This window comes from Heterodontus francisci, chromosome 47, assembly GCF_036365525.1.
Source record: "Heterodontus francisci isolate sHetFra1 chromosome 47, sHetFra1.hap1, whole genome shotgun sequence".
NCBI lineage: Eukaryota > Metazoa > Chordata > Chondrichthyes > Heterodontiformes > Heterodontidae > Heterodontus > Heterodontus francisci.
The window spans coordinates 3,178,646-3,190,958 of record NC_090417.1 but is presented as its reverse complement, the minus strand read 5'-3'; the positions used below and the strand labels follow the sequence as shown (position 1 = coordinate 3,190,958).

The following is a 12,313-nucleotide window of genomic DNA, read 5'->3' as shown; positions in this document are numbered from 1 at the left end:
CGCTCAGGGGAGGAGAGATACATGCGCGCGGTCTCCATTCCGCTCGGATCATTTCTGTGTGACACAGTCCCACATCGAACCTGAGATTCAAACTCAGTCTACATTCAGTGCCAGTGAGATAGTCAAACCCTCTCTCAGGCTGTAGCTCCTTGTCACTAGTGCTGAACAAGTATCTGAAATGAGCTGGTTGTCCCAGAGTGAGGCCAAGGGAAGACATTGTAAGAAAAGCAATGTGATTTATTTGATCGTCCATCGATCTGTTCAAATTTCTACTGCAAGACAATACCGCTTCTTCCAGAAAAAGAGTGAGGGAAATATTTTCAATTCTGGTCAAAACCCCCACAAATTCCTGGACGTGGGACAAAATCTTTCAATCTGGGCTGCTTCGATCTGATCAGCACGGCTGTAGAGTATAACTTTGCATTTTGCCAAATGTGACGAGGCCCAGTTCTAACCGTAAGCTCAGTCACTCTGTCCTCCTGCCTTCCCTGTTACAATTCACCGATCTCTCTCTTCTTCATCTGACACAAAACATCAGCCATGTTACACCAATAAACAGATCAAACTGGCAGTTAATGCACATCAGTCAAACCAGAATCATCTAAGCTTCACACTGACGCAAACCTGTGGTGTCACTGGGTGTGCTGCCGGATGAGTTGGGGAGAAGGTATGGAGAGGTGGAACGGTCGGGATAAAGGGGCAGTGTCCAGAGGGAAGAGGAAGTCCGGAGAGAAGGGGCAGAGTTGGAAGAGAGAGAGGGGTTTCAGAAGGTTGGGGAGTCTAGAGAGAGGGCAGTCTGGAGAGGGCCAGCTTTTATTCCACATGTGATGCCTGGCTGTGTCTGTACTACACAAAGTGCAAAAAAAGGTGAATCCTCCTCTGTCTCAAAATGAAGTTTAAACCACGCCTCAATTCTATTAATTTTTTTTTACAGTACTGAGGACAACAATGATGTCAGCTGTTAAACACTCTCAGTGACCCCTGGAATGTGATGAGCCAGTTGTGTAAATGTGTTTCGGAGAGTTCTATACACTGACACTGATGTCTGTCAGCTCCATGGAAATCATAGTACCCCACAACCTAACTGAAGATCGAACAGCCAAAATATCCTTCACCTGGGAGACACACACTTGCCCTATCCTTCCCTGTATTCCCAATCCCATCAATACTCATCCTGTCCCTGATCCACATTCCCAATCCCATCAATATTCACTCCCTCCCTGCTCCACATTCCCAATTCCATCAACACTCACTCCCTCCCTGCCCCACAATCCCAATCCCATCAACACTCACTCCCTGCCTGCTTCACATTCCCAATCCCATCAATATTCACTCCCTCCCTGCTCCACAATCCCAATCCCATCAACACTCACTCCCTCCCTGCTCCACAATCCCAATCCCAACAACACTCACTCCCTCCCTGCCCCACAATCCCAATCCCATCAACACTCACTCCCTCCCTGCCCCACAATCCCAATCCCATCAACACTCACTCCCTGCCTGCTTCACATTCCCAATCCCATCAATATTCACTCCCTCCCTGCCCCACAATCCCAATCCCATCAACACTCACTCCCTCCCTGCCCCACAATCCCAATCCCATCAACACTCACTCCCTGCCTGCTTCACATTCCCAATCCCATCAATATTCACTACCTCCCTGCTCCACATTCCCAATCTCATCAATATTCACTCCCTCCCTGCTCCACATTCCCAATCCCATCAACACTCACTCCCTCCCTGCTCCACATTCCCAATCCCATCAACACTCACTCCCCCCCTGCTCCACATTCCCAATCCCATCAATATTCACTCCCTCCTTGCTCCACATTCCCAATCACATCAACACTCACACTCTCCCTGCTCCACATTCCTAATCCCATTGCCATTTCAACACTCCCGCCTGCTCTCATGCTCACATCTCTGTCCTGGGATTGCTGCAGTGTTCCAGTGAACATCAACACAAGCTCGAGGAACAGCATCTCATCTACCGATTAGGCACACTACAGCCTGCCAGACTGAACATTGAGTTCAATAATTTCAGAGCATGACAGCCCCCCATTTTACTTTTATTTTTAGTTATTTTTTCTTCCTTTTTTTTACATTCTTAACATTTTTTACAATCTTTTTTTTGCATTTATTTCATTTCATCTTAGTTTGTTCAGTTTGCTTACCCACTGTTTTTTTTCAGGTTTGCACTTGCTGCTGTTCAATATTCAGTGCATTAACACCTAATCTGTACTAATGCTTTGTCTTTCAACACACCATTAACACATTGTTTGCCTTTGCTCCATGACCTTTTGGTCAGCTATGTGGCCTGGTCCAATCTAGACCTCCTTTGTTATCTCTTGCCCCACCCCCACCTCACTTGCTTATAACCTGTGACTTTTCTAATATTTGTCAGTTCCGAAGAAGGGTCACTGACCCGAAACGTTAACTCTGTTTCTCTTTTCACAGATGCTGCCAGACCTGCTGAGTGGTTCCAGCATTTCTTGTTTTTATTTCAGATTTCCAGCATCCGCAGTATTTTGCTTTTATATTAATATTCACTCCCTCCCTGCTCTACATTCCCAATCCTATCAACACTCACTCTCTCCCCTCTCTGTATTCCCAATCCCATCAATACTCACTCCTTCCCTGCCCCACATTCCCAATCCCATCAATACTCGCCCCCTCTCTGCTCCACATTCCCAATACCATCAAGGTATAAGCAAAATACTGCGGATGCTGGAAATCTGAACTAAAACCAAAAAGTGCTGGAAATACTCAGCAGGTTAGGCAGCATCTGTGCAGACAGAAAGAGAGTTAATATTTTAGGTCTGTGACCTTTGGTCACTCTGTTCCTACTCTGCATTCCTGATCCCATCAGTACTCAATTTTAGGAATGTATCTTGTTACTTCCCATTGTACCTCCCAGGGCGAGGGATTCCCTTCTCAGGACCTGCCTCTCCAGACAACCCTCTCTGGACTCTGGATGACAGGGTTCTCCATCGACGAAGGCCAGGTTTAATCTTCACTGTTTCTGAAATGAGCTGGACACAAGATCACGAGATGGACACTGACCAGGTGGCCATTCAGTCTGTCTCACCTGGATAAACATGCCTGCCATCGAACTGGGCCCAGAGCAATGTTACCGTCTGGCTTGGGGAATTAAACCAGCTCTTCCTGATTCCTGGGCTAAATTGTACTTCTGTTTTAATCCATGCCTCTTTATTCCAGTATCCTGACATTCCTTGGAGTAGACCCCTAGATTAACCTTCTACTGTTACTAGTTTACCTTGTACCAAGCCCGAGCCTCTCTCCATACTGTATCTTGGTGGCTAAGACTCAACATAGCACTTGGGGTTTTCTATAACATTACCATCTGATCGAGGAGGATCATCATGCATCCATGTACTCATATTACTCACTGCACTTCAGCCATTTACACAACATCCCAAGTGAAACACAATGCGTGCGACCTTCCACTTGCCTATATTAAATTTCACAATTCTCATGCTTCAGCCCTGTTCTCCTCTTTGGAATATTTGCAAATGCAGCAATTTAATCAACACTGAATCAGCCTGAGTATCGACTTATAAATAGTTTCATTGTAAATCACAGTGTGAAGGAGTGTTAAAAAAACCCAGTACTAACTGTGAAAGAATTCTCCAGTATTAGTCCGTTCGGCCCCGAGGCGGGCGAACGGGTAAATTTGCACCGCTCACTGGCGCAGTTTGCTGGCTCCATCCCATTCCCGGGCCACCTTCCTCATTAAAGGCCTATTGTTGGAGGCGGACTGGAATTTTCCATTGTCTGAGAAAAATTACAGCTGGGTGACTCTTCTTTACACACCATTTGGCCATGATGGCTGGGTCTCGACGTCCGCAAGAAAAATCCTGCCCTTTATTTCATTGCTGAAGGCTTCTTCAGGAACAGAGAATTCACATGAGGGTTTAGGGGATCATAGAAAACCAAATAGTTAAACTGATATTCATTGGATTTACATATTGGTTATTTGAGAGCCTGAACACACAAAATACCTGCCTGTCATTTTCACTGATAGTTGTATGAATTTAAAAAAATTCAACTGAGATAATTGTGATACACTTGTTTCCCACAGCTCCACAACAATCAACCTGTAAATCACCTTCACTTCCCACCCATGGGAGAAATAGCCTGTCCAGGGTAAGTACCCATTTCCTGTCTTGTAATGAATAATATTTCATTGCGGGTGGATGTCAACTAGTAACACAAGCAGGGTAGAGTTAGCAATTGCAATGCGAAGGTTAGCATCAGCTGAAGTGTGTTCAAGGGCAGTAACACAAGCAGTTGAGATGACATTGGAAATGTATCAATATCAGCTAAATCCCAGATACCTCAGAGCACCGAAACACACGCTGACATTGTGTAGATTTGGCCAACTTCAAGAGAGAAGTTCGTGCCAGTGTAGAGAAGACAAAGGAAGTGGCAGTAAAGGGGATTTTTTTTATATGTGTTATATTTTATATTTTTTTAATATCTATATATATATAGATTTATCAAATTATAAAGACATGCCACTGCTTTCAAATATTTTACTGAGTTTCAAACAGATGTTAAACTAGGGGAGACAAACAGGCTGAGTAATACAAGATGTGTTTTCCCTTGTGAGTAGGTGTTGAGGGCATTGAGTTAAGTGGCCAGTATTTAAGCTCCAGGCCTTGAACTATCTATTTCAGTATTGCAGCAGAAATGGAAAAGCAGGTCAGGAGACTGTAGAAAGTGTCAAGGGTTACACACAGACATAAACACAATTCAGTGCAGTACTAGGGCCAGTAACGCCAGTGCTTCCGGTGCCAGTGATGTCAGTGCCAACTTTCCAAAGTCAGATTTGCACAGGAGTAGTAGTAAACAGAGTGCATTGCAAACACAGTGTAAAAGTTGGGAATTTGGTGCAAGTATGAATTTAGTGCATGGGATGGGGGAAGGGAGTGGCGGGGAGAAAAAGAGCTGCTGCTTTTTGCCTCCAATACCCGTAGTGGTTTGTATTACAGATAAATATTTACTTTAACCTGCCCAGTACCTAGTTAAAAGTCTAAAACTTTAAGATAAGTCGATTAAATTCATAGATTAATTATGTATAAATACATAATTCAGTAAATAAAACAAGATTATAAGGAGTTGTCAGTGCAGATGGTGTGCTGCAGCTTGTGGGATCTCAGCCAACCATATCTGCAGTGAGTGTCTGTCTTGGGGTGGCACAGCCTCACAGCTCCAGCGACCCGGGTTCAGTTCTGGGTACTGCCTGTGCAGAGTTTGCAAGTTCTCCCTGTGTCTGCGTGGGTTTCCGCCGGGTGCTCCGGTTTCCTCCCACAGCCAAAGACTTGCGGGTTGATAGGTAAATTGGCCATTGTAAATTGCCCCTAGTGTAGGAGAATTGAGGGAAGGTGGGGATGTGGTAGAGGATATGGGACTAGTATAAATGGGTGGCTGATGGTCAGCACAGATTCGGTGGGCTGAAGGGCCTGTTTCAGTGCTGTATCTCTCCATGAGTGTATCTCGAGGAACCTCAGCTCCGAGCTATTGAGCTGGAGTCCGAGCTGCAGACATTGCAGGACATCAGGAAGGAGGAGTTACCTGGACACTTTGATTCAGGAGACAGTCGTACAGGTGTGGTTAGTGGTCAGGAACAAGAGGGAGTGACAGAGTCAGGCAGGTAAGGGGACCTCAGGTGCAGTGCTGGAGGAGCCTCAGCCTTTGCTCTTACCTGACAGGTACAAGGTTCTTGCTACGTGTGTGGATGAGGGCAAAGGCGGCAGGGTAGATGAGCAAACTGACCATGATACATGAGGCCATTCAAGTGGGGGGAGGAGGGGTGTGAAAAGGAAGGTGGCAGTGATAGAGGATAGTATGGACAGGGGGACAGATCCAGTTCTCTGCAGCTGCTACCAGGAGTTGCGAAGGTTGCGTTACCTGCCCAGTGCCAGGGTTAAGGACACCTCCTTGTGGCTGGAAAAGAACTTGGAGTGGGAGGCGGAGGATCCAGTTGCCATGATGCACGTAGGAACAAACGACCGAGGTAGAAGGAATTAGGCTCCATGTAGCTGGAACCTGTCAGAAATCCAAGGGAATCTCCAGTGCCATCTACAGGCATAAAAAACATAAAACATTTCACCAGTAAGGTGTAGCTCTCAGGGTTAATGAAAATGAAAGTGTTAAGGAACATGGCCTGATTCAAGAAAGTTGTTTAATTGGTCACACTGGCGTGTTTCAAATCCCACTGTAAAATAAATAATTGCAGGGCTTGGAGTGGTGGAGGTTTCAGACTCCTGCAGCTGATTGTCTCTTTGAGTGTGTTCGAACAATTATCGATTAATTTGGAAGAAAGGTTTTGAAATGGTCTGCAGACCATTGAAAGCATTTGTTTATTCTTTGAAGAATGCTGATTGAAGTGTTTCTTTGCTCTTAGCTGCAGTCTGCTGACTTTGCCACACCTCACAGACAGGACAAAAGGAGCAGTGCAGGTAAAGGGGCTGTCACCAACATACTGTACTCCAATGGGACATTATCAGAGCCTGGCTCCTGCACATTACAACAAAGCTGAACGCACTGTACGGCCAGTCAGTCAGTGTCTGACACAGAAAGGCCTGCAGCGAAGCTTCACACCTCTCCCCAGGCTTGGCGAGACAATGTGCCCATAGCCCAGCATGGACAGCGGCAGGACATATACTGAGTCTCTCCTATCCCGCTTGCTGGCCATTAGAGAATTGAGGCTTCCGAAAGGAGACAGGGAATATTGGAGCATCAGTCATCTCTGTGGAAATTCAGGGAGAGAGAAGGAAAAAAATGACAAAGCAATAGAGAAAAGTTTTGTAACCATGGCAACCATCTCATTGAAGTATTGTACAATGAGAGAAGAGCAAGGAAGTGAATTATTATCCAAATATTCTGAGCTCTTTGTTTAATTTCAATTTTACATCAGTAGGAAAGTTTCAGTACATGACCAATAACTAATTACAAACAGGATTTATCTTAACAGAAACCTTGTGAAGAAGGCAGGGTGTCCTAGTTACTGAAGTTAGGGATATTGCTCGAATCACAATTAGTCTCAAGCCCAGCGATCTCACCAGGTTAAATATCCATTGCTCAGTGGAAGCTCCCTCACCTGAGTCAAAAGATTGTGGATTTGAGCCCCACGCCAGAGATGTGAGCACAAAATCCAGGCTAACACTCCCAGTGCAGCATTGAAGGAGAGCTGCACTATCAGAGCAATAGCACTGAGGGGTGCTGTACTGCTGGAGGAGCAGTGCTGAGGGAGTGCTGCACTATCGGAGGGGTCAACAATTAGAATACATTAGACTGATGCCCAGCTGCCTGATCCAGTCTTTAAGGTGGATGTTAAAGTTCCCATGGAGCTATCTGAAGTACAACAGGGAGTTGTCCTAGGGTCTTGCACAACATTCCTCCCTGAATCCACCAAAAGCTGTCATAGGGTCAATTACGGCACAGAAGGAGGCCATTCTGCCCATCAAGTCCATGCCGGCTCTCCAATGGAGCTATTCAGTCTGTCATTCTTGACCCCCGTAGCCCTGCAAGTCTATTTCATTCAAGTGGCCATCCAATTTCTCTTGACATCATTTATTGTCTCCGCTTCCACCACACTTGTGGGCAGCATGTTTCAGATCATTATCACTCGCTGAGTAAAAACCTTCTTACTCATATTCCCCCCTGCATCTCCTGCCCAAAACTTTTAATCTGTGTCCCCTAGTCCTTGTACCATTTGTTAATGGGAACAGTTTTTCCTTGTCTGACTGATCTAAGCCTGTCATAATCTTATACACTTCCTTTAAATCTCCTCTTAATCTCCCTTTTTTGTGGAATTGTGTGAAGCGCTTTATTCTACAGCAAAGAAACTATTTTTAAAAAAATATGAAAATGTTTGCTCAGATTGTGGAATCACTGTTTCTTATCATTTCTTCCTTTGACTCTGCAGGTATCCAGGTAAGTGTACCTTCTGGAATGTGGGTTTCAAACAAGAGGTGAGAATTCCTATCTAATACCCGAATGTAAAAGCAAAGAAATGTGATGATTTAGTGCAGTATAGGAAGTCGTTTTTGCTGTTAAATTGCATTGTGTTCAGTTTAACACTATGGCTGGTGGAACCTGTTTACAGTCTATTTCCTCGTGTGTACTGTTCTGTGATGGGGTTAAACAAGGGCTGAACACAGAACTGAAAGCAAAGAGGTAAAAGCACCAGACTTTTCAGGTTTGCCAGAATCCCTTTTGAAAATTTTTAAAATCACGCCCGCACCCAGTCCCGACCCCACCGGTATTTGAAAATTCGGCCCACTGTGTCCCTTCTTTACATTTTGCGCAGCTGCACAATTTTTCTTCCTTTGTAACCTTCAGACATATATGTCCTCGACTTTCTTGCCTTGGTTATACCAAGCTTGCTTCATCTGTTACTACGTCTTCCATTGCTGCTGTCTTCCCCCAGAAACTTTTCCTACAGTTCTTCATTCCTCAAACACTGTCCCCTATCGCATCTTAGAGTTGGCCTGCTCTCTAGGACTGACCCATTGCTAAGCTTTGCAGTCAAAGGAAAGGAGACTGAATTTTGTAGAGAAATTTGTCTTGCATGCTCAGTACATGCCATTTCATACTTGCAGAGGTAAATCTAATTTGGTCTCATTAACACCTTGAAATCCATATGTTTCAGAGAGACAAAAATCCCTACAAAGGCTATTTTCCATCGAAATTGCTGGACAACAGAAGACCAAGGTTCATTAGTTCACCATCCTGGTAGTCACAGTACAACAATAATGGCTAATCTCAGTCTCTATCAGTTAGTCTGCAACAGTCCCAGACATGAGGTGAGGAAAGTGACAGAGAGCTTTGGGAACCATAGGTCCAAAGTCACCTGTTGCTTCCAAGAACGCTACGCTCACCAGATAATGTGCCAAATAACTCCTATTAATGTTCCACAGTATTACGTTCAATGATCCCTTGACACTCTCTGCTGAGAAGCTAACATGTCCCCTCCTCTGAATGCTCAGATTTTGCTTCTCTTGCACGGTTTGGCGGCTTTGATTCGCAGTCAGAAATTTTGCGACACTATTGTCGCATTGCCTGTTTTGACCTGCTACTCCAGTTGGCTGGAGCGTGCATGCCCTGGTGAAATAATGGAACCATAACCCATGATGTGGATGTGTGTTGACTCTAACTTTTACAGAATGGTGACAGTCAGACAGGGAGGATGGACAGAGGCACGTCCTTACCCGCCATGTTGGAGCAGAAGGTCAGCATTCATTGAGAAGAACCTTTTTTGTTGTTACTATTTATTCACGGGATGTGGGGGTCACTGGCAAGGCCAGCACTCATTGGCCATCCCTAATTGCCCTTGAGAAGGCAGCAGTTTGATACAATTGAGTGGCTTGCTAGGCCATTTCAGACTCAACCACATTGTTGTGTTTCTGGAATCGCATGTAGGCCAGACCGGGTAATTTTGGCAGATTTCCTTCCCTTAAGGACATTAGTGAACGAGATGGGGTTTTACAACAATCCAGTAGTTTCCTGGTCACTACCACTCATTACTAGCTTTTATTCCAGAATCATTAAATTAATTGAATTTAAATTCCCCAGTTACCATGGTGGAATTTGAACTTGTTCTCTGCACATTAGTCTAGGCCTCTGGATTATTAAATTCAATAACACTAGACCACCATACTCCTTAAACCTTGGGTTTAGGGTCCTGGGTCATGCTCAGCTCAGTCTGAAACGAAGGTCCTTCTCTCCTGGATTCAGGAGGTAAAGGCAGTGAGCAACAAGTTTGACTCCTGTGTCTGCTGTGTCATCCGGTCACATGCAGGCCAGCAGCTGGGGTTGCTCGATTGCCAGGCCAGCACTGGGTTTGGTGTGGGGTGGGGGGGGCCTGAAATCAGGCAGTTTCCACTTCTAACCACTGCACAGTGACCTCAATGGAGGTGCGAGTGTGTGGCTATCAAGGCCAGGATCAGGCTAGGCCACAATGTACGGTGTGATGGAATAGGGGTCGGAGAATTTAAAACAAATCTATTTTCACCTTTGTTAAATGTATCTCCTACACAGATTTACCCGTACGAAATGCTGAAGGGAACCAACAGCAGAAGTATCAATCTGCCTCAGGGAGTGGACAGATCCCAGCTGGAGGTAAAGCTGAGAATTAAAGAACGAGTCTCATATGAGAGATGATAAACAGAATATGGCACAGAGAACGAAAGGGGCAGCGGTAGCATGGATACAAAATTGGTTAAGGGGTAGAAAACAGAGTAGTGTGAATAGTTGTTTTTCAGACTGGAGGGAAGTATACAGTGGTGTTCCCCAGGGGTCAGTATTAGGACACTGCTCGTTTTGATACATTAATAACCTGCGTTTGGGAATACAGGACATAATTTCAATGTTTGCAGATGACACAAAACTCAGAAATGTAGTAAACAGGGAGGCGGATAGTAACAGACTTCAGGAGGACAGTGACAGATTGGCAGACACATGGCAGATCGAATTTAATGCACAGAAGAGTGAAGGGCTCCATTTTTGGTAGCAAGAATGAGGAGAGGCAATATGAACTGATCGGTACAATTTTGAAGGGAGTGCAGGAACAGAAGGAGGCACGATTCAGGGAGGGTGCAAAATTCGGGGAAAGAAGGGATGCTGGGTTGTTGATACCTCTGCAATAGCTCCGAAGGAATAATAGAATCAGCTTTGAGCTCGACCATCGAGCATCCATAAAAGGAAAGAAAAGTTTCCAGAGAGAGGGAATTTTCCAAGACAAATATCCTGAGAGGACAAAAAAACCATTTGCTTGAGGATAAAATCAGTTGGGTTCGTGACTGGGGTGGGTTTGATCTCTCCTGAACAGTTACTCCCTCATAATTAGAATATTCCCCTTCTTTCCGACAGAGGCATCTATCCCTTAAGCAATTCCAAGAGGTTTTTGGAATGACAATAAAGGAGTTTGATAAGCTACCCCAGTGGAGGAGGACTGAACTGAAGAAGAAGGCTTGCCTATTTTAATTGCATCAACTTGGAATGGAGAACCCTTCAAGAAGTTTCTGTTTAGAGACTTACATTGGCTGACTTGCTCTGTGCTGGATGTTGTTGCTCCTACAATGTATCACTCACACAACAACTTTAAAACTTTTTCTGTGTTTTTTTTCTCTTCTATTTTATGAGATCTGTTCTTAATATCCTGGAGTGGAAGTCAGATGATCTCATGATGATGTTTTGATTTGGATTGGCTGTGCTGACTGCTCCCTCTTAACCACAAACCAGAAATGCTATCACTTAACTGCTACAATGACATTTATAAGGATGTCTCCATATTTGCCTAATCAGCTATTTATTTCCTAGGCAGTGCTGTCGAGTTGCTGAGCAGTCTCATGTGTGATCAGCCCTCAGTAGAAAAATCTGCAATAGACTGCAGCCGTTACCCATGTCCTACCTGGTGGGACAAGCTTGAGGGGCTGAATGGCCTGTTCATATGTAGCACCAATGCTTAACAACGGACCAGCCGCTGGATTGCATTTGTTTTCATGTTTAGTCACCCTGCTCGCTCAACCTATAAACCAAAAACAAAGCAGTTTCTTTCCAATGCCTTTGGCCTCCTTTATCAAAGAGCTCAAGAAAACTGAACTGGAAAGAGCAGATTTTTGTTTCGATGTTGCCAGATGTCGGATGCGAAATCCGGAAAATCCCGCGCTTTCAAATTTCGTGCATCCTCCATCACTGACAAATCCACTCTGACATTCACAGACTAATTCCAAGGACCAAAGATTGTGCAATCTGGATACTGGAGAGGGAGGCGTAAATTCACCAAAATGCCAGAAATAATCTATATTTTAAAAATGCCTGTTTATTCTCTCTACTGCATTATTCTCATTCTTGGGTTGGGGAGTTGGGGGGGGTGGGGTGGGGATGGGGGGGTGTGGGGTGAACTGCCATCAGCTGTTGTTCTGTCTCTGACTGGGCACCGAGAGCCAACAGTTTACACCTCTGCTTTCTCTCCCCATCGGATCCATGGGGACTTGAGGGTCTGTTGTGCTTCTGTAACTCAAAGCTGCAACAAAGTGCAAACAAGCTTGGCTCCAGTCACACCGACATTGACCGTTGCAGTATTATGCTCTGCACTGCTTCTGCAGTTCACACGGTCGGTACACAATGTGACACCTTGCCAAGTCAAAAGACATGGTGCATGGAATGTGTACACACAGTCTGATTCGTCTCCCAGAACCTGCAGTGGTTTCCCAGCTTTAGCTCAAGAACAGTAACAAATTCTCAGGATGATGATGAATGAACTCCCAAGATGCTCATCAGA

The 12,313-nt window shown here is 45.0% G+C and overlaps 1 protein-coding gene across 1 annotated transcript in view; it reads left to right on the top strand.

Moving 5' to 3' along the window:
- Positions 1-11,895, top strand: part of dmtn (dematin actin binding protein) — a 93,323-nt gene extending 81,428 nt beyond the window's left edge. The window contains exons 14-19 of the mRNA XM_068022953.1: positions 4,103-4,167; positions 6,431-6,485; positions 8,371-8,378; positions 9,194-9,259; positions 10,069-10,149; positions 10,900-11,895. Coding sequence (XP_067879054.1) covers positions 4,103-4,167; positions 6,431-6,485; positions 8,371-8,378; positions 9,194-9,259; positions 10,069-10,149; positions 10,900-11,013 — 389 coding nt within the window. The 3' untranslated portion in view covers positions 11,014-11,895. The remainder of the gene's footprint in view (positions 1-4,102; positions 4,168-6,430; positions 6,486-8,370; positions 8,379-9,193; positions 9,260-10,068; positions 10,150-10,899) is intronic.
- The last annotated feature ends 418 nt before the right edge of the window (positions 11,896-12,313 follow it).